Consider the following 22766-nt stretch of genomic DNA (forward strand, 5'->3'; position numbering starts at 1 on the left):
CGGTTGTCTTCATCACTGAACTTAACCATGGCAATACCGGTTAAACATAGTAAGACTTCAGACAGCTAAACCATTAAAACTGAATACTTCGAATAACATTCAACACTCGATAACTACTTCACCAATATACATATGCATGTGTTGTATCAGTTATACCATAACCATTAGCTTTGCATGCATAATCACCTAAACAAAGTCTACTCAATCGTCACATGAAAAATGCACAACTCATAACATAGATTTTTCACGTGGAAACCCAAATGGGAAAAACCACAGTGGGGATGAATACCCACAAACTTGTTTTTGAACTCTTTTGAAGCTCGCTCTGTTAGGAGCCTAGTCCAGTTAAAGACTTTACAATAAGGTTCTGTTAGGAACCGATCTTGTTAAAGATCACCCAATTAAGGGATGGATATATACCCTGTTAAAGGTTGAAACCCTTTTAAAGGCTACCTTGCTAGAGGATTTGAAGAACTCAATGATCTTGAGTCACCCGGTTAGAGGATTTACAATAAGCCTGTTAAAGCTACCCGGTAAAGGGATTTTCCTACTGTTGAAGTGGTTAGAAGACAATAGGTAAAGCTCTGATCTGATAACAACACTACATGCTAAGGCAGATCCTTTTTAGCTCCTCTATTCTGCAATCACACTCTGTAGTTTTCCACTCAGTGGTCTGACAAGTATCTCATCACTCGGATACAAACACAACATTTGCCAACACTTACAATATCAAAACTCATCGACCTTATAGACAACAATTAGGTCGGTAGCATAAACCCTAAACCCTAAACATTTTAGGTTTACAATTACAAGCGGTCCAATCCTGACTGTTCAATCACTTTGCATAGAATAAAACAATCTCAAACAGATCACAAGTCATTCTGCATCATCCATTCTTCACCGCACATGGAAATCAGTAACCCATCACGCTCTCTTCACATACTGCTAAGAAGAATGTTCATTCCTGAGGTAGATATTTAATGCAATCGATCTTCACATGCAAGATCCTCAAGGAAATCCTTCAAGTGCACAAAACTGACGTGGCATCTCGATCTCATCCTTATCTATTAACTAACTCATCATAGAATGTCACCGGTTGCATCACACAAGCTAGATTGCCAAATCGGAAACCCTAGAGCTGAGACTACCAACTGGTAGTCACACTTAGTGAAACCCTGACACCGGTTCACTTCATCTCTTCATAAGGGTTCTCCTACTTGAACATCAATAACAACTTTTTCCAATCTTCATACCGGTTCACTTGTACTTATTGACATGAATGACAACATACATTATCATCATATCATCATACCGGTTCATCATATGCCAACATCCCTCTCCAACATCCACTGACTTACTATAAATAGTAAGTATAGCAAGCGGAGCTCTGAAAACACCAAACGAAAGCGAGAACTGAAAACCACTAAACTCTGGAGACGATACAAGCCTCAGGAAACCCTCTATCCATACTCATTAGCCTACAAGGGTCAGAATGATAGGCTAATCATTCAAAATCCATGTCTGCTAAAATGGGGACATTACAGCCAATAGCATTGGACTAGAACTATAAGTTTAAATATAAGGGTGAAATTTGACTACATTTAATACAATTGTATGAACAGATGAGCTATTAAAAAAATAAGATAACACTTGTTAGTCTAATTTTCAGGTAAATAAGCTTATGGGCAAATACTAAGTAGTATATTTATACCTTCAACATTTGTCAATGGGAGCACAGTTAATTGCACAACTATCACCCTTATTATTTTCCAAACATTTTTTTTCATGTTTTGAAATTAGATAAATATTGCTTAATAGTGAAGAGTTAAAAACAATCACTTATGTTCCACAGTGTCTTCATTTTATGGCCATGGTCTTGCCTATATGTTTTTTTATTTGGTGGCTCACTTTAAATAGTTTTTAGGACAGATATTTGAGTTAAAAATTGTATAAGGTTTTTGTGATCAATGGTACATTATGGTAGTACTAATACCAAATTGACTTTATTGTTTCTACAGTGACCTGACTGGGAACTATATTAACGGCTCAATACCTGTAGAGTTGGGATCTTTGGCAAATTTGAAAAATTTGTAAGCTGTGTACTTTTATTATAGTTCCTATTGATACTTTGTGTTGAGTCATATTTTTGGGACTTGCCTCAAAGTTTCAATTCATAGATAAAGTTCCTTAATGTAATTAAACCCTAGACTATTTCCCATCAGCTCTTTGAATGCTCTCATTCTCTCAAATCAAAATATATAAATTATATTGACAGATTAAATTTTAAAATACAACATAAAGTGTAGAAATAGTTATTATGTTCTTGGATTGAATCTAGTATGTAGCATTGCTCTTTGGAGCATTCTGAATTGTGGTGCAAATAAATGTCAGTAATGGGGAGTGGCACACAAGAACCAAAATTACCTTACAGACTTACAATGCACACATAGAAACTGCTTGTCTGTCTTACGTGTATTTGAAATACTTGATTTATTTATTTCAGGTCTCTTGGCATAAACCGTTTGTCTGGATATATTCCAAAGGAACTTGGAAACCTTAGTAGTTTGATATCACTGTAAGATTGCAACCTGTTCTTTTACACTTCTCTAAAGATAGATAATGTTATGCATAGTTTTTTAAATTGAGAACTCTATATGTGGTTAATAGGGTTGTTCGTTCAAACAATTTATCGGGACAACTGCCATGGCAACTTTCAAGATTGAGTAATCTTGAGAAAATGTAAGTTCATGTTATAACCCTTCTACAGCAAATTTATCCTGGCTTTCCAAAGTCCATTCTTCAGTAATTTTTTGATCAAATTTGGATAAGTATTTAATGAGGAGCATGGTACACTAATTCAGATTGGTAAGTACTTGAGATCTATGTGGCTGAAATCTAATACACAGCTATAAAGAATGAGAGTCTAAACATTGAGCAAAATTCCACAGAATGTGTGGTTACAGGTATAACAGTGACAATCTGACTATGTGGAAAGAGCCTTGGTCTGTAATTACTGTGGATGTTCCACTACATAATTCATCAATACAAATCTTATTCAATCGTTAATGTGCATTGATTGATTAAGTTGCTGTTCCTTAAGTAAAATATAAGAAAAACAGTTCCTATGTTCTAAGTGTAGTGCTTTGAAATTCTAATAAGTTGAAAGGAACCAGGTATGAATAGTATCAAGAGCATAGACAGCACATCAGGTGAAAAGAACAAGAACAACTGACTTGGCGAAACCCAAAACAAGAGAAAATTAAAGTAGAGCAAGGGATTTCCTCAAATCTGTTAGGAATATATTATATGCCATAAGCTGGTGGTGAGGTAATGGTTACTAAGGAGCATAGACAGTACATCAGGTGAAGAGAACAAGAACAACTGACCTGGAGAAACCCAAAACAAGAGAAAATTAAAGTAGACCAAGGGATTTCCTCCTCAAATCTGTTAGGAATATATTTTATGCCATAAGCTGGTAGTGTGGTAAAGGTTACTAAGGAGGGTCATAGTAAAAAGGTTTATAAAAATATTTATTTTTAGTTGTGTTGTTGCAATTTTGTAACCACATCCACACAGAATAAAATCTGGTGGGGTTTGTTTCCTAGTAAATAGGATTTGTAGGGGATTTTTAGGATCAAGCTCATTATATATAAGAAGTCATTTTCTGTATAATATCCTTTGCTTTGAATGAATAAAGTGAATTTTTTGATGGGTTCCTGAAATTTGTTTCTATCATTGGTATGATATCAAGTTATCAACTCAAACTTGGTGTTTAAAGTCTTGTAGCTTGAGAATCAATTGTCTACACCAAGGAAAGGTGTTGATGTTAGTATAAGGTGCCATCATCCTTGTAAATCCTATTTCATTATATTAATGTCCCGATTATATGTTGCATATATATTCATAAGGAAAGGGTTAAGGGGTATTGTAATTTAATTATTCCTTGTTTCTTATTCCATCATGTGGATGCCTAGGAAGGGGACAGAAGACAAAATAATAAAGAAAAAAAAGGTGATTGTTAAACTTCCCAAGTTTGGTGCCTAGGTGTTGAAACAACCAAGATCAACTTGCATATATAAAATTCTCCACAACAAGCAATGTGCAAATTGAGAAAATATCATAAGCATCTAGTTGAAAATGCAGAAATAAGCCTTGTTTATAAAGGCAAGCAAGAAGAGATGAGAAGATAGGAGTGAAATTCTGACTACCCCTCCAAGAGTCAAACAAGTGTAGGACTCTATGGGCAAGTGTTGAGACACTTGGTGAGTCTACATGAAGTGAGACAAAAGTCTAGCTAGCCTCCAAGTAAGTTTAGTGTGAATAGGACTCAACTATGTAGGATAAAAGCTAACTAGTTAGAAAAAGCCTCTTTTCACAATAACACTCCCCCTTAAGTGATACTTACTATACACTAAAAAAATGAGTCCCGACAACATGGTATGATAAGGTACTCATGTAAAAATGAAAATCTCTCATTTCCCACTCTAAAAGAGAGAAAGAGAAGGACAAGATCTCCTGCAAAGATGTACATACGAAGATGAACATGATGAAGAAGAACCCTTGAAGAATGTTAAAAGCTGTAAAATTTTCCGAAAGATGAACACGTGCTTGCTGGAATCAACGAACCTCCAAAGATGTAGATCAAGATATAGAACTAGAACTATGATTAAAGAACACAAGCAACAAAGCATGAGTGACTTGTAGTACACTACTAAAAGGTGCCTGGTATTCTACATAAGTACTAGAATCTCACAAAATGATCCATTGAAATAATCCCCCATATGAGAGATAAAAAGAGTACGTCTACGTGACCCCTTTACAAATTTGTGAAGTCCACAAGGCTCCACCAAGCTACTCCACTAAAACAAGGAAGCATTAGCATAACCATGTCATGATACCCCCCTTAATGCTAATGAGGAAGTGATAATGGCAAACCAACTGAAATTGGGCACAAAGATGTGCACAAGAATTAAACCCAGCATTAGGTCAATATTCCCTCCCTAAGGAACAAACATTCAATATTTTGGGACTTTATATAAGTGTATTTAGAAAATTATTAGCTGTGAATTGATTTATTACATGTTTTATGTCATGAGATGGACAATGAATACATATATTAGGTTGTCTTTAAAACCTTAACAAAATGACAAAAAATGAAAATGAAACCCCCATTATGCAAAACATGAATCCCCCCTAAAAATATACAGTGATATTGTTGTGACCTTTTCACACATCGCTCCATTGCAAACGGGGACCCCCTCTTTTCTGCTTTGTGTTTTGTTAGTTTAGGGTTTTTGGTAGTCAAGTGGCAATTTTGAGTTTTCAATGCCCGAGTCTCGTTTTTGATGTGGTCATGTTCAAAGGTCTTCAATGTGCAAGCAATGTTAAATTTTTGAGTTTTGAAGTCAATAGGATCAAAGTGTTGAAAAGATTTTAAAATGTCAAAGTGATCCTAAATTTTTCTAAGTTTTGAGGTTGCAACTTGCTTTAAGATGTGAGTGTTATGTGTTTAAAATTTTGCAAATTGGTGTGATTTTTGTTCTAGAGCGTCAAAAGTTTCTATAGGAGTCATTTTTCCACTCCTAGGAGGTAGAATAAGTAAAAAATGCGCAAAGTCTCGATGGACTTCTGTTTTCCACCCCTCAAATCTTGAAAAAATGTTCAAAGTCTTGATGGAAATAGAATTTCCACTGCATAAAATGACAAAATTTGTCAAGTCTAGGCTTTTAAAGTGGGAAAATCATCACAGTCCTGATGGAAAGTGTTTCTCCACCATGCAATTAAAGCATAAAAGTTAATTGTCCTGATGGGAGGCATTTTTCCACTCAGTTTTAGAGATGAAAATGATGAAAGTCCTGATGGAGCATGATTTTCCACTCCATCTTGAGCAAAAAGAGTTGATTTAATGATGAAAATGGACTTAGTTCTGATGAGGTGCATTTTTCCATTCTTGGACCTAATTTACAAGTGATTTTGTGGAAAGTCCCGATGAATCAGGAATTTCCACTCAAGGCAAGTGAAGTGTTCCGATGGAGGTCGTTTTTCCACTAGGCCTACAAGAGCAAAATGCATAAGGAAAGTGAGTCCCGATGACCCATGTTTTTCCACTCAGAGGTAAATGACCAAGTTTTAGTGCAAATTGAGTGTCCTAATGAGGTTCGATTTACCATGAAGGGGGAAAGGATTGAAATGAAGTTAAATGAAGATGAATTAAGGTGTCCTGATGGAGGTCGATTCTCCAATTGGGACAAAATGTGAAGAAATGATGAAGTTGATATGTCCTGATGGGGTTCGATTTTGCCCTGGAAGGTATTATGATGGGTTTTGATGAAGTTTTAATGGAAAATTGAGTCCCGATGAATGGCAAATCTCCACTTGGAGGTATTTTGCATGGAAATGATGAAATTTTGATGTCTAGATGGGGGCCGGTTTTCCACTCAAGCTATAATTATCAAAGTGGGATAAATTTAATTGAAAAATATGTGTCCCAATGACTCACGATTTTCCCCAAGGGGCAGGAAATCAGAATTAAGTGTGAAATTTGGGGACAAATGCGTCCCAATCATAGTTTTAAAAATCGGCGACTCGCCTCGGACTCGCCTCGGACTTGCGAGTCCTTTGGCGCCGCGAGTTGACCGAGTCCTAGGCGAGTCCCTGCGAAAGACTCACGAGTCTTTCGCAAAGACTCGCGTGAGTCTTTTGCTCAGACTCGCGGGCCCAGAAAAAGATGCCCGTGAAGGGTTAGAAAAGCTTTTTTTTTTCATTTTTCACTTGATTTTCAGTTTTATTTGGTTTTAGCACTTGTAAGGTTTGAAGGAGTAGAGGGAAGAAGAAAAAAACAGCAAGAGAGATCTAGGTAAGGATATTTTCTCTTTCTTTTTTTTTTTCATTTGAATCATTTCATTGTTTTGAAACTGAAAAAAACCTTGAAAAACAAGGGGATTGCTGCCAAATTTTTTTCTATTTTCTTTCCTAAGTTATTTTCTCTTTTTTTTTTCTTGTTTTTGAATGCTATTTTTCCCAAATGATTCATTGTCATTTTTTTTGTTGATTTTTCATAAAACCTTGCTGATTTTTTTTTTTTCATGTTAAATCAGCAATGGCAAGTTCAACTCCAAGGGCAACCCCAAGGTCAGGAAGACAGAGATAAAGCTTGGAAATATGGGATTGCAGGAAGCAAAAAGGGGGAGGTCACTTGCACCGAATGCACAAAATGGATGACTGGTGGAATCAATAGATTAAAATACCACCTTGCACAAATACCTGGATATGGTGTGGAGGCATGCCCCAAATCAACTCCTGAAATTATTAGAGAGATGAAGGCCATTCTTGTTGAGAATGATATGCATAAGGAAGAAAGGCAAAAAACAAGAGAAGCCATGGCAGCTGCAATGAATCCCACATTGTCCACTTCGGGTCCCATTGGTCACAGTCGGGGTTGTCAGTCACTTTCATCTTTTGGTGACGATGAGGGTGAGGCTAGTGGCACTCCTGTTAGATCAGACCCTAATTTTTTTGTACCACGCAATGTTCCAGGTGCACAACCTTCACTTGAAGGTACAGGATGGAATAGAGAGAAGCATGAACAAGCACAGATAGCAGCTTCAAACTTTTGGTTTTACAATCATCTATCTTTCAATGCAGCAAACAATGTGTATTGGGAAAGTTTTGTTAATGCATGTACAGTGGCGGGTAAGGGGTTTAAGGCCCCAACAGGTCATGACTTCAGTGGGCCATTGCTAGAGAAAGCTGTGCAAAATACACAAGGTGTGGTTGATGATTAGAAAAGGTATTGGAAGAGAAAAAGATGCAGCATTTTATCTGATGGATGGATAGATGGACGGAATAGGACTCTTCTCAACTTCTTGGTGGCTTCAAATGGTGCAATGGTATTCATAAAGTCTGTTGATGCCTCAAATGAAATAAAAAATGTAGAGACTTTGTGTAATCTGTTGGATGGTGTGGTTCGGGAAGTTGGAGTTGAGAATGTTTTCCAAATTATCACGGACAACGCAGCTGCATATGTATCTGCAGGTAGAATGCTTATGGAGAGGCATCCTTCGATTACATGGAGTCCTTGTGCTGCACATTGCTTGGACTTGGTGCTAGAGGACATTGGGAAGATTGGATGGGTGAAGAAGGTGGTTGAAGATGCAAAAAGTGTCACCAAATTCATCTAAAACCATACTTGGGTGCTTGCTTTGATGAGAAAACACACAAATGGCAAGGACCTTGTGCGGCCTGGAGTGACACGATTTGCTAGCCACTTCATCACTTTGCAGAGCATTCTTAGTGCCATTCCTCATCTTAAGTAGATGTTTGTGTCAGATGCTTGGTTGGGGTCTGCATACTCCAAAAGACCTGAAGCAGAGAAGATTGTGAGCATTGTTTTTGATGAAGGGTTCAATAAAAGTGGAGAGGAGTTGACTGCAGTAAGTAACAAACACAAAAGTAATGTGTATACAATCTTGTCTATTTGCTGATTTTATTTTTTAGGGGTTGATTTTGTACTAATTTAAAATTTGTTTTAATTTTTTTAGGTGATAGAACCTTTGGCAAGGGTTCTTCGTATGGTGGATGGAGAGGGCATACCAATGGGTTTCATTTATGAGGCCATGGATAGGGCCAAAGAGGCCATTTCACATTACTATCGTGGAAATACAAGAAAATGTGAAATCCTTTGGCGCATCATTGATCGTAGGTGGACAAACCAACTCCACCAACCGATACATGCCTTCGCCTACTTTTTGAACCCAAAATTCTACTTCTCTGATTCATTTAGGGCTAATGAGGAGGTCATGGCAGGTGTTATTACATGCATTGATAATATGACACTTGATCCTGAGTTGAGAGACAAGGTTCTTGATGAGTTGGAGGTGAGATTTGACATTTGCAATTGCTTTATCTTTATTTATGAATTCAGAAATGTTCATTATTGAATTTGAGTTTGACACTTTGACTATCTAGTATCTATTTCTGAATTTGGAAATGTTCATTGTTCAAGATCTACAAAAGTGCAGAGGGGAGACTCTTCTCATCACAACTAGCAATTGATAAGAGAGGAAAACAACAACCAGGTAAAAAATCTAGTAACTTAGTTCAATAGTGCAAGAAAAAACCTACAAACTTGATTGTTACATTTTTTTCTCAATTCTAATATTTCTAAATGTTTTTTGTAGATTTATTGTGGGAGAATTATGGTGCTGGCATGCCTAATCTTCAAAAGATAGTTATCCGTGTTTTGTCTCAGCCATGCAGTGCTTCTGGGTGTGAACGAAATTGGAGTGTCTTTGAGAGCATTCACACAAAGAAGAGAAATAGATTGTCACAAAAGCGGCTCAATGATCTAGTATTTGTTCGGTACAACCTTCGCCTTCGAGTTAGACAGGTGGAGGGTGTTTCACATGAGGCCATTGACTTGGATGAAATTGATCCATATGGTGATTGGACCATGAATGAACAAAATGATGGTGATGATGTCCTCCTTACTGAAGAAGAAATTGCAGAAATAGACAGAGGAGCAGCACAAGATGCAGAAGGAGTAAGATTGGATGAAATGGAGGATGAAGATGAGGACGAAGATGAGGATGATGATGAGGACTTTGACTTTGAAGAAGAATCATCTCACCATTTAGATACCACAACACCCACTACTAGTACTTCTAGCTCAAGGCCTGAAAAATTGAGCTATATTAGGAAAAATACAAAGAGGAAGATGTAGTCTTCTCTTTGGTTTGTTCATTCACATTGTTGTTTTTCACATTTGGAGTTGGAGTTGGACATATCATTATATGTAATTTTATGAACATTTATATACTTATGCTGCCATTATACATTTTAGAGTTGAAAGTTGAAACTTGAATATGCTGCCATGAATGATGAAATTTCAAATATTGCGTGTTTGTAGATCATATGACATGTGTAATGTTTCAATTATGGCACTTATGTTCTCTAAATGCATTAATTTCTTTATGTTTTTTTTGTAAAACTACGGTTTTTTTTTTTGCCGAGTCTTTGCCTAGTCTTTCGCGAGTCTTTCACGAGTCTGAGTCCGAGTCCAAAATTTTGGTTTGCCGAGTCCGAGGCAAGTCTGAGATTTTCAACTATGGTCCCAATGGAAAATTGATTTTCCACCATTTGCATTTGGTGGATAAACAAAGTGAAAATAAAGCTAAGTGTTCACATCCCAATGCAAATCGATTTTCCCATGTGGCTGGTAGGTGCAATTTTTTATCCCGTATTGGCTGTGTGGTGACTTTTCAAGGTAAAAGAGTGAATAAAAGACTCAGCCCAGAAACTATTTTATTATTATTAAGTGGTTGATGTGATGTTTGGGCGGCTAGAATAGGGAGGATTAAAGGTGCTATTATTGGAGAGGTGCGATTTTGTGCCTAAGGCCCCAAGATCGCCATTGTTGGAGAGGATTGCAACATCATTGGATACGCCATTGCTGGTCCAAAACGCCATTACCAGATCTGAAACATGTTATTTCCAGCCACCTCCTAGAGACAAAATGTCGTTTCCAGTCATTATCTATGTCCAAGACTTGGTGACCTTTCAGCTGATTGGGTGAAATCGCTTCATGTATAGGTGTGATGCCATGATTACGAGAGTTTCCAGCCATTGATGTTCCGTTTGCAGAGGTGTTTCAGACCTTGTACTCAGAAAATCAGACCTGAGACAAGATTTTCAGGAGTCAAATTCCCCATTTTCTGAGTATAGAGAGGTGTTTTCAGACTTAAGTAATCAAAATCAGACTCATTCTAAGTCTGAAATTCAGGTTTTTGGAAGGCGAAATGCCTTATTTTGATTGAAATTTCCACATTTTCAGAATCCATATCACATATTGTTCAATTTCTGATTTTAATGAGCTCATAAAACTGAAAATTGTTAGAAAATCAAAACTTAAGGTAATTCTGAAAATTAATTATTTAAGATATTTCTATATGTTATTGACTTCCAGCTTCGTATAGGTGCTATGTCTAAGGTTGGTGTAGTTGCAAGGAAGACTCAATTGAAGAATGTACAAGAGGTTACTATCCGGAGCCGCAGATATCTTCCCAATGGAAGAAAATTGGAGATACAAACATAGAATATTTAGATAGGAAGAGGATGAAGCGGAGAACGTATGGAATGAAGAATCATCTACCATCTTCCTTGGTGGCCAATATCATGAAGAGTGGAATTTACGACATGGCTGGTTTTTCCACCATCTATATAGTGCAACAAACTCATGGTTGAGTGTGCAAGGCACTACGATCCACAAACTAGAATGATCAAGACACCTAAGGGGTTGGTGGTTGCATACCTAGCTGAAGAGTCAATTGGGGAGGCATTTGGAATCCCTAGATATCAGGACATGCAAGAGAGAACCAAGGAGGGTGCACTAGCTAAATTTGAAAATAGATTGGAGACATGTTTGATAGTTATCAATGACGAGTGGGTCCTTGAGACAAGGCATCACCACTCAAAGTTACCCAAGAGACTCCTATTTTTAGACTTCAAGGAGGAGTACAATGATTTTATATTTCTACTCAACCGAGTCATGGGAGCACCTCAAAGGGGTGCTATTTGAGATAGGGATGTATTATTTTATTGAGGAGATAGCAGCAGGAATGGTGATGATCAACTGGGCGAAGATTATAAGTGACAACCTTTACATCTAGTTGAAGAGTTCGGAAAGGACAGGGAATTTCTATGTGATTTCCTACCTAGTCTACATGCTAGCAAGGCAAATAGTTTACAAAGTGTTGTCCTCATTTTTGTTTTCAAAAATGAAGGACCATTACATGAAATTTTTGTGACAAAATGAAAATTTTTACTCTATGGCACACTTCTTGAGGCATAAATTTGACTAATCCTTGGATTGGCTTAATCCCAAGTCCATCCTCAAACTACGTTTTGAATTTCGTCACATTCTAGGTTCGTTTGCTATGTCTTTCCTTCAATTTCAGGTTTTTTCTTCCTGATTGCAGGTGGAGAGTTTTCCTTGAACTGCAAGTTTTAATGATTTCCATTGTTTTGGTCTTTGTAGGGAAATTTCTAGCTTATTACATGTGCACTTTATTGAAAAATAAAAACTTGTAATTTGCTTTTTATTTCCCCTTTGTTGTTTTTGTTGTTTTTTGGCTTTTTCAGTTAAAATAGGGATTTTTTGGTTAAGTTACAAGTAAACTTGTAATTCTTTCCAAAAACCCCTACTTTAATGGTTTTTACATGTATTAGGGATTTTAAACCCCTATTACATGTGTTCAAGTAAATTATAACTTGTTATAGGGATTTTATTTCCCCTTTACAAGTGATTTTAAACTTGCATCTTTCTCTAAAAATCCCGATTTTGCCTTGTAATTGAAAAAGTGACAATTTTAAACTTGTTATTGGTTCCAAAAAACCCAATTTTGCTTATAAAGTGCATTTTTGACAATTTTAAACTTTCTATTTGGTCAAAAAATCCCGATTTTTGCCTTATGATTGAAAAAGTGAAATTTTAAACTTGTTATTTTCTCCAAAAAACCCGATTTTTATTCTTTTATGCAAATTCGAACTTGCACTTTGTCTCCAAAAACCCGATTAGCTATTGGAGGTAAATTTGTTGAAAGTTTCAATTGATTTTTGAGGAGAGTTTTTAGGAGGAAGTCGTTTTGAATCTTATGGCAATTTTTGTGGATTTGGAAGCTCTTTTCTACACCACGTGGTAATCATTCTTGCTGGTTATTAAACGTTGGAACAGCAAAAAACGTTTTTTCAAATGCCACGTTTTTCCTCACGTAAGTGCCATAAATCTTCAAGCTTATGAATCGTTTTTAACTCTCCTACCTAGGCGTGCAGATTGGAGCTTTGTTTGATCCATTCTTCATGTATTTGCTGCCACGTTTTTCAGTTTTGGGCGTTTTTGAAAAAAACGTGGCTAGGGTTTGGCATTTTGGATTGTCTCTATTTATTGGATTGTCTTCTTCAACACCAAGATTGATTGCATTTTTTGGAGAGGCATTTTCAGTTTTATACAAGGTATGTTTTCCTTTCTTTCTTCCTTTCATTTTCTTATTTTCTTAGTTTTCCTTTCTAGTTGTAATTTTGCAAATATGTTGTTCTTCCCCCAAAAATCGGTTTTGTGAGAAAGATTTTCCCCTTGATATTCAATTTTTTAATTGCATTGTTCTTCCCCATTTTCCCTCTTTACTTGTATTCGGGATTTTAAATCCCGATTGCAAGTTGGCTGTAAATCTTTGTTCTTCCCATATGATTGAAGAATTTAACCATTTTTGGTTGAAATTCCAAGTTGAAAAGATGTGAAATACCCTTCCTTTCAAAATCGGGTTTTAAAAACTGAATTACATGTTGAAAAGTTCTTCCTATTTTGACGAAAATGACATTCCGCGATTTTCCCATTTCTATTCATTCATGTTTCCTATATCCGTACTTTCTATTTTCGTCATTTTCCGCAAGTCTAATTCTCATTTTCCATCCATTTCTCCATTTGCAAATTTACAAGTGTACTTGCATTCGGGTTTTAAAAATCCGATTGCATGTATGTTCTTTCCAACTTATATACTTACAAAAATTTCCCCAAGATCCGAAATTGGTCAAAGTTAAGATTTTTCCATTTCCATATATTTCCCCTCTTTCTCTCACAAAATCGTGAGGTTCAAGAATCGAAGTTTTTCCCATTTGAAGAAGGAAGAATGTTATTTGCAGCTGAATATGATGTTGCCTTAACACTTTTAAGTCTTCATCACAGTATTCCAGGTTGTCAATCAATGTCAGATTTGCCGTCATCTCCAGTTCCAAAAAAGATGAAGTACATATATGACAAGTATCAGAACGAGGTTGCACCTTCCCAAGTTTCTTCCCCTTTGGATCGTATCAGAGACACAGAAATAGGGCAAGTGGATATGTCAGAGTTTGTCAAGAGGGTGGAGGATCCACAAGATAACAACATGCAGCGGTTGTTGGACAGCAATATCCATCATGCATCTTCCTTCCCGGTGGCTGCCCTAGAACCTGAATTTGTTCTCGCTTGCGCCCACCATTTTGACAAGGAGACAAGGGTCATCAAAAATGATGATGGTGAAGAAATAATCCGCCTTGATGCAGACACAATCGAGAAGGTCTTCAAAATACCTCCCGCACCTGTTTACATGGAAATCTCCAAAGAAAGTGCAGCTGAGTATTATGTGAAGAGAGAAAAAGATTGTAAACGACATATCAACAGGTGGATCCAAGAGCCACGAGCCTCCTTCTCAAGGTGGGCTAAGTTGTACCGTTGTGATTTCAAATTGGAGATAGGAGACACCATAACCCCTCTCAGCAGGATAATGGGCCTTGAGCATTCTAATGTTTTTGAGCCCTGGATGTACCAATTCATCATGTTCATAAGGCAGTCTCATCATATATCATGGGGAGAAGTCATCAACGATGCCTTGTGTGAACAACTTGCAGCAGTCCCTTCCACCATGACTTTCTACATGAACTCATATTTGGTATACTTGGTAGCATCACTTAGACACTTTCTAGGTCTTTCTACCAAGGGTGATCGCTCACTTATACCAGTTTGGGAATATTATGATCAGTTGCCTTTGAGACACAACAAACTGCATTTCAGAAGAGTTGAAGGCGCATTCTTTGGTTACTTCATGTGTCAGTTTGACAGAACTCTGAGGAAGAAAAGGGTATTGTTGACGTGTCTAAAGTCGCATTGTTGCAAACTCCATATGGCCAACGCAGAATAGAATGTACTCGCTGAGTATCCTATCCTCTCTTGAGATAAGGAAATCCCTAATGTTGTTTCTCATGTTTGATCAAAGGGGACAACCTCAAGGTTTCGTTTGTCAGGTCTTGACTGCAAGATTACTTAGTGGTTTGATGTGTTTTTGCTGGAAACACAAGGGGACTTACGGTGAAATAGGCAATTGTTGGATGAGTTCCCTAGGACTTCAATAGTCTCGCTTATCGAATGGTTTAAGTTGGGTTGATATTGTTCTCAGCAGGACTGTGGATTCTCTTGGTAAAAAAAAGGAAAAAGAGGGATAGAGAGAGAGAGAGGTACAAAAAATATAAATTATTTAACTAAGATAGTAGATTCAGTAAACAGACAGACACCTCCAAATAACTAGATTAAGCATTACCAGCCATTTAAGCACAATACTTGCATCAATCTAGTGCGATCTTCAAGGGAAAATTGAATTTTCATGCTATTAAATACAACATGAGAACTTTGACATTCATTCAGTGGGCATTCAATAACCAAACTAAGCATATGAAAGGTTCAGATTAACCGTGCAGAAGGAAAGGCAATCAGCCATTCCCTAACTGTATGAACAACGAGGATTCTATCAGATGTTTACTTAGAAAATGCTATATAAAGGAAAGAAACATAACTGAAAATTCTAAATTAATGAAGAAGGAGACCATGCACTCACAGGGAAACTTGAAACAGTCTTAATTTTGCATTAAATCTTGTAAATTTCGCCAGAGCTTCAGCAACAATCCAAGAACTTCTTTCAAAATGAGGGAAAACCAGTCCTTTAAATAGGCTTAAAAAATTGGATGAATGGCCAAGATCTAATCTAAACAAGACGCCCAGATTCATCCATAAAACATGGTTGCCCATACCCATAAATGGGGGGCAAATATCAACAACTACCCCAAAGGGAGTAATAACTACCCCAAAAGGTAATTAGAACTTATCCAAAATAATACACAAAGTTTTACATTTAGTTGACTTGGAAGTCAAACATGACCCTTTGGCCTAAAAGTGCACTTTTCAAAATTAAAAAGGAAAAAACACTTTAGGAGAGCACTTTTTCTTTTTCAGCTTTACACCCATTTTTTAGATATTCATCCTCATGCAAATATTCTTGCCAAAGGTCTCGACCCGCTGCACGTTCTTTACGAACATAATCCCAGAACCTGATGCATAATTGGAATAGCAAACTGAATGGAGGCATAGGAGGATGGCGGATTTTATACTGTATGCCCTCAAGGTACTGGTCCACGTGCTTCAAACCATCTTTCCAGCTGGAACGATTACGCTCAAAGCATAACATGCCTGAATGGAATTGACCAGCAAAACTCAGGTCCTTAGGTGATGCTATCCGTCCCTAGTCTTTCTTCCCAGTCTGGCTGTATTACGTCAACTGACAGGTCATTTCGCCATCCTGAGACCATTGATCGGAGTATCGTCTTGCCGAGTTCTTGCATGCCTTTCAGAATTGCCTCGCATGCATTGTTTTCTTTATCAATGATTTCTCTTGTGTCATTCTTCATGGTGATAGTCCAGTGCCATTCCTTAAGAGTGCTGATGTTATAAGGATCTAGGATGGCGAACAACGTAGGAATCTGTGCATGGGTCCAGAAGAGAGCTCTCATGAGGGGAAGAGTAGTGACAACCACTTCATGCATTCTAAGGGATTCCCTCTTTACCTCTAATAGCCGGACCAGGGTGGCCTCTCGATGGTGTGCCATCTCTTTTACTTCTTCGAGGATTCGTCCTCCCCTCCCTTTGATGCCTTGTATCCATTCTTTGATGACCCTTGCAGTATCCCGTACTCCTTCAAATTCTGTTTTTGGTCCTCTGTGCCAAGGTCGTCGGGGGAATGTGGGATTCAAAAGCATTGTGTAATGGTCTCAGGAGTTGATCGATGTATCCCTCGGCTTGCTCGGTACGAGTTCGATACATGTCCTTTTCAGCTGTTATCTCTTCAAGTTGCCTGAGCATGTTCTGTACTGAATCCTTGAATTCCTCCTTTTCTTGTTCCTTAGTGGCTCGTCCGATGGGGATGGTTGTGATGCTATAATCTGCCAGTGTGATTTGATCTGCTGGCTTGTCTATAGGCGGGGTGGCGATGTGAAGAGTACGGTTCCTTTGCTCATCTTTGGTCATCCTGGAATATGCCTTGGGCTTTTTCTTCCCCTTGGCTTTAGCTTGATCTATACGTGGGAAGATGTCTTCCAAGTCAATGGGTGGCTTTGTGGCGGCCTTGTGCTGGGCTCGGGCAATCAACCATTCTAGAGGTACAGTTTGGGCTGATGCTATGGTTAAATTTTCACTCTGTTCTTTGATGTTTTCAGCCGTCTCATCACAAATTTGCAGCTGCTCGGTTACGGGAGGAGTGGAGGAGGTGTGAAGTTCTTTGCTTGCAGCAGAGTTTTCTCCCACTTCACTGAACAATTGTCTGGTGCCTTCGTGTGATGGTAGCTCTTCAGTCTTTTCGAGCTCACGGGTCTCCTCTATCCTTTGCTCTCCTTCAACGACAGAGTCATCTTTGGTAGTGTTATGGAGCAGCAGTTCATGGTGACTCTGTTGGGTGGGTTCATGTACTTCGATCCCCTGAATGGATGGAATCTCTCCTTCCTCAATTTGGTTACCCGACTTGGCTGATTCAATGACTCTTAGCTTGACGTCTAGCATGTCGGGTGCGGGAGGATCATCAACTCCAGATGCATCAATATCGCTCTGGGGAGGCGGAGCAGGTATATAATCTAGTTCTACTACATCGTCAGATGAACTGGGGTCCTTTGACGATGAAGTGACCTCTGGTCTCCTAATGGGAATCTTCTCCCTTCTTGTTCTCTTGGATGTCCGAGTTCCTCTACTGGCTTTAGCCTTCTTCCTTTTCTCAGGCTTTTTAATTTCCTCCCTAGGTGCATTGGAAGTTCCCTCATCTTCAGAGGACTTAGAATCAAGGCTACCCATTAAGTGGTAAGTGAACTGGACTCCTTCATGAATTAGTTGCTCAATCTGCTGATGCAACCATTGGTCTGTATATCTTCCTGGGGCTGCCATGACTGCCTCAAAAACAGTGATTGGGTCTTGCGACCAATCAACGCCTGGTAAAAGATGTCTTACTGCCTCAAATTCCTGGACTTGCAGGTAATTTCCTGAATCTGTAAGTTGATCTGGGACCTGATGATATTCATAGAGTCAAATTTGCTGCACACTCAGCCTTGAATATTCACGCCTCCGGACCTCATAGTCATCAGAGCAGTTTTTCCAATAATCTTCAACTGATTCCTTTGCTCTATACCGCCTGCCATAGGCTGTGTTTGCCAGATTGTCGTGATCGAAGCATTTCCTTGGAAAATGCTCCTGTAGGCCATAGGAGGCCAGCTCTGCGAAGGATTCCTCTGCCTGGGAGGGGGTCTTCAGATGGACATCTTGGTTGCCTATAATCATGGGGAATGCGAATCCAGCCTGCTTGCTGTTTCTGAGTAAGCTGCCGGCCGGACGTGACTGCCTTGCGACCTCCATAAGAATTTACTTGTTAGTTGGGTACCGTGGAAGCGGGAGAGGGGCACCATCAAAGCCAGCTATCCGGGTATAGGAGAACCTTGGGAACTAGATGAACTAGGCTCCGTATCTTTGTACTAGAATAGTAGCTTGCTTCAAGATCCTTATGTGTAATCCTCCCTGCATAAGCCTGACCAAGCGCATTGTGAAGGCGTCATTAACGTGCTCATACTGGCCAACTGCATAAGCCGGGTTGTTCTTTTCCCTTTGAGCTATATCCTGATAGTGAAGCTGTGGGTAACAATCGTATACCTTTACTTGATCAGGTCCGTTCCCAATTTCACCTTTCATTATTAAACTTGGTAGTGGCTGGTTCCTGGCGAGCATATAGACCAAATAGGAGGTCATAGTAAAGTACTTCTTTGTCTTGAGTTCGATTAGCTGAGTGTGGATGTTGTCGTTTATGATCTGGGCCCAGTCAAACTTGGACTTCCCAGCGAAGTCTTGCTCTGTGAAATAAAACATCCACTCTTCAAAGTAGTTGGATTTGGGGAGTCCCATAACCTTGTTGAGCAATGTGACCATGTCCCCATGCTCATTGTGAAAGTCACTTCTTGGGGTCTTTTCCCAATTCTGACGCTAGGAGGTCTTCTCTCCTTGTACCACTCTTCATTGATCAGTGTTCTGCATCTGGCAGGATTCATATCATACGCCCCCTGCGCTTCATCTATAGTCGTGGCTGTGGGATTGTTTGGGAAGGGAATGTCGAATGCGTCGCCAATGGCTTCAGGAGTGAAGTTAGCGAGGACCATGTCCTCGAGGAGCACCAATCTAGAACCTGGTTGGTAATGCCGGGCAACCTCTTCTACTAACTCATAGTTTTGCACTGCTGGGGGAAATCCTGCTGCTTGGGCGATGCCACTTTCCATCATCTGCCTAGGCCTGTTGTAGGCATTAGGGGAGAAGACTCGGCTCCTGAAATCTTGGATATCGATATGGCCTAGGTCAGTATCACCGACATTGTCCCAGACACTCTGAACTTTTGACTCCCTCAATCCCCCTCTTTGATACTGGTACTTCATCCTTTCGACTCGGCGAGGGATATCTGATTTGGATGCTCGCGATTTCTCGGCTGTAGCAGGCGTCTTTGATGATTCTACCGCTGATTTAGGCATTTATCCTGCACAGTCGGATGCGGATTACGAGGCAATAAAGGAAGTAAACCGGGTTAGATACAGGACATACCAGCATACCAGGATTAATTCAAAAATCGAATTGAAAGAACATCATGATATTGTTAGCCAAAAGCTTGATTGATTTAAACATGAATAGTTATGAAGCTTTTCGATTGCGAATTTATATTTAGGCATTAATTTTAAAATGGACAAAGCCTGAGAAATTTTCCTAAGCTTTAAAAAAATGCATTTTCTAGCTGATTCTTAGGAGTAAGCTCTGATTTCAATCACTTTGCATGACACCTTACAAACGTAAAAAGATGCGATTTTGTAGACTTAGGCATTTTAATCAATTTTTGCACAGACATCCATCCAATTTGTAAATATTTTAGATGATCGAGAGAGGTAAAGCATACTTACCTGGTGAAAATGAATGGTGAGAAATTGCACGATTAGCAAATTTGAATGGGAGGGTTCTGCAATTTTGAATTTCAACAGTTAACTTTTAATCCAAATTTTCGTGCCCATGGTTTGAAAAGAATTTGCAATTTTTATACAGACTTAGCAATTTACCTTGGGCAATTTGCAAGTTTAATCTGGGTAACCTAGTTGAAACGGGATTTTGAAAAGGGGCTGCAACGTTTAAGAAATCGCAATCTTGATTTTTGAAGAGCTATTCAGACCTTACGCTTCAACACTCACGACGCTATGAGCTAATTTCGGAAAATGGGGGGAAGGGTTTGCGAACTTCAGATTTTGCGGTTCTTCCTCAAGCTTGGATGGCAAATTTTGGTGAATTGGAGAGTTTTGAAAACTATTTAAAACTTTAAACTTTCTTTCATATTTACCCCAAATTGCGATTTTTGGTGCTATGAGAGTTTTTGAAAACTTTCGTGTGGTTCCATATTTCGCGATTTTCACACTTCATCCGAACTTCGGCGGACTGGGGAATTCGTCAATTTCATTTCTCACGTGTTTACATCTTTATGCGAAATTCGGTGCCTTGGGATAATTTTTTAAACCTTTCGAAATACTCACCTATCGCTTGGATCGTGATTTTCGGCATTTTATGATACTTTGTCAACTTTTCAATATTTTCGGACCTTTTTAGTTATTTGCGAACTTTCTTCTTTTTGGCATTTCGGCTTAAAGGTCCAAATTTCGGCCCTTTTGGCCATTTTGACAAGTTTTCACTTTTCTTTCATTTCGGCTTAAAGGTCTGAATTTCGGCCCTTTTGGCCATTTTGTAAATTTTTCTAGTTTTCAGCATTTTCACTTAAAGGGTCCGAATTTCGACCCTTTTGGCCTTTTTGCCAATTTTTAACTTTCTAACATTTCACTCAAAGGGTTTGAATTTCGGCCCTTTTGGCCTTTTTGCCAATTTTTAACTTTCTAACATTTCACTTAAAGGGTCCGAATTTCGGCCTTTTTGGCCTTTTTGCCAATTTTTAACTTTCTAACATTTCACTTAAAGGGTCCAAATTTCGGCCCTTTTGGCCTTTTTGCCAATTTTTAACTTTTCGAACCTTTTGGTCACTTTGTCAACTTTGCTCTTTTTCGGACCTTTTGGTTGAAAGGCGAGAGCTTCGGCACTTGGGTGAGTTTTGAGGCTTTCACCCCTCCTTTACCTTTCGGATGGCGAAAATCGACATTCATACAAGTCCTGCAAACCTTTAAAACATCATGTAATCCCTCTCATTATTCTTATGCGAAAATCGGTGTCTTTGGGTCCTCATGCGGCCTTCAGATGCTCTGTTCTTTTACTTGGCGGACTTCGCGAGTTTCTATCATCCCACACCCTTTTAAGGCGATTTTACAAGCTTGAACAATCTCTTGGGATTCGTGCCCGAGGGTTCAATTGACCATACGGATCACTGGCTCCTTCGCTCAGCATCACCATCTCACGGACTAATCGTAGGCTCGCTTGAAAGGACGCGAGAGGCTCTGCACGGAACTCAACACGGCGTAGACGGAAAGGGCCAAAAAGGAAGGGGGACCCTGTCGGCGACAGGGAGCGTGTGCAACACACAACAGGTATCAGATGAGGCATGGCAAAGGGTGAGCGAGTATGGATGTTTGTTTCTACACTTCCCCACCTTCACCTATATAAGAATTGGATGCTATAGTGGTCAGCCATATATGCTTCCTAGATACCCAACTGATAGGATCATTCTTATGGAGTTGGGAAGACAAATCATGGCTGTCCACACTCATCAGTCTGCTATACATAAGGTTGGAATGGAGATCTCTACCACAAACCCATTAAAAATTGGCCGTTATTCTCTTGTCACAATTGTTAAAGCTAGTGCCATGGAGACTGAAATGTAGGAAATTAAGCTCAAAAGGTTTAAACCTAGAGCTGATTTTGATTACAGGGGTATGAAGGAGAAGATCAAGGAATCCTTTGTGCATGTGCATCGCATTGAAGACATCTGGGTAGATCTCCACACAGAGATCGAGGTTCTAAAGATGGATTACTGTAGGCTCACTGTTGAGCAAGTTGTTGATTTGAACTTGGTGGATATCCCACAAGGGATGATTGATGATGGGCACGTACTTGATCTTGAATATATTTCACGAAGGGTTGAGGAAGCTCCACTTCGTTTGATCCAATGGTCACGCAAAGAGTGCATATCCATCCTTGAGAGATTTCAGCCTATCTTGGCTAACACCAATGCATGGTTGAAAAGTAATGCTATTAGAATCATAAAAATCAAGGTTGGAAAAGAAGATGCTTCTACGAGGCCTCTTGGATGTAAATCTGAGATTCAAGTTGACAACAAGGAAGGTGCATCATCTTTGGGCACAAGGATCAAGTTGCGAGTTAGTCGGGCAGTAGTGCTTCCTCCTGAGGAAACGACTGTTCGTGAGAAGGAAAAATCACGATTTCATGTTTAGGTGGTTGATCTAGATAATCTAGAAGAAGGGCAGCAATCTGATGATGCTCCTAAGTCTCCAGTTTCAGACTCGCCTCATGAGGTCATTCCCTCAGTTTCCATTGAGACGCCTCTTTCTCCCCCTGATTTGCTTGTAGATGAATCTCCTCAGAATGTCATTCCCATTTCAGCATACGAGCCAACTCCTGATCATCAACAAGAGAGTATGTTGGAAGTTCCCGAGGATATTCCTACTTGCATCTAGTTGTCAGAATTGATACTTCCACTTTAGATTTTGAAGAGTTTATGAGGGAATCTACTTGCCCATTGGTAATTGAGCAAACCGTGGTTGCTGTTCAAACAAATATTCCTCCCAGGATGACCACGGTGATTCAAACGGAAACTGCTTCTCCTTTGCCTACAACTGCTACTGAAGGGGAGTTGATGACTTTACCTCCATGGCTTAGCTCTTTTACTCCAAAAAGG

At 39.1% G+C, this 22766-nt stretch overlaps 2 protein-coding genes across 5 annotated transcripts in view; both read left to right on the forward strand.

The window, feature by feature from the left end:
- Nucleotides 1–22766, forward strand: part of LOC131061410 (probable LRR receptor-like serine/threonine-protein kinase At1g07650) — a 237599-nt gene that overhangs the window by 36194 nt on the left and 178639 nt on the right. For 3 of the 4 annotated variants that reach the window (XM_057995054.2, XM_057995055.2, XM_057995057.2), the window contains 3 exons: nucleotides 2019–2090; nucleotides 2504–2575; nucleotides 2668–2739. In XM_057995054.2, the coding sequence (XP_057851037.2) occupies nucleotides 2019–2090; nucleotides 2504–2575; nucleotides 2668–2739 (216 nt within the window). The remainder of the gene's footprint in view (nucleotides 1–2018; nucleotides 2091–2503; nucleotides 2576–2667; nucleotides 2740–22766) is intronic. The other variant, XM_057995058.2, reaches the window with a different exon arrangement.
- LOC131061411 (uncharacterized) lies at nucleotides 8605–9828 on the forward strand. The gene is made up of 3 exons (XM_059209547.1): nucleotides 8605–8876; nucleotides 9005–9077; nucleotides 9180–9828. The coding sequence occupies exons 1-3, from the start codon at nucleotides 8616–8618 to the stop codon at nucleotides 9719–9721; spliced, it is 876 nt and encodes a 291-aa protein (XP_059065530.1). The 5' UTR covers nucleotides 8605–8615; the 3' UTR covers nucleotides 9722–9828.

Source organism: Cryptomeria japonica, chromosome 8 (assembly GCF_030272615.1).
Source record: "Cryptomeria japonica chromosome 8, Sugi_1.0, whole genome shotgun sequence".
NCBI classification, from domain to species: Eukaryota; Viridiplantae; Streptophyta; class Pinopsida; order Cupressales; family Cupressaceae; genus Cryptomeria; species Cryptomeria japonica.

Coding starts and splice junctions, on each gene's coding strand:
- LOC131061411 (XM_059209547.1), top strand. CDS start 8,616: ATGGATAGGGCCAAAGAGGCCATTTCACATTACTATCGTGGAAATACA. Junction 8,877..9,004: donor AGGTTCTTGATGAGTTGGAG/GTGAGATTTGAC, acceptor TCATTGTTCAAG/ATCTACAAAAGTGCAGAGGG. Junction 9,078..9,179: donor GAGAGGAAAACAACAACCAG/GTAAAAAATCTA, acceptor TGTTTTTTGTAG/ATTTATTGTGGGAGAATTAT.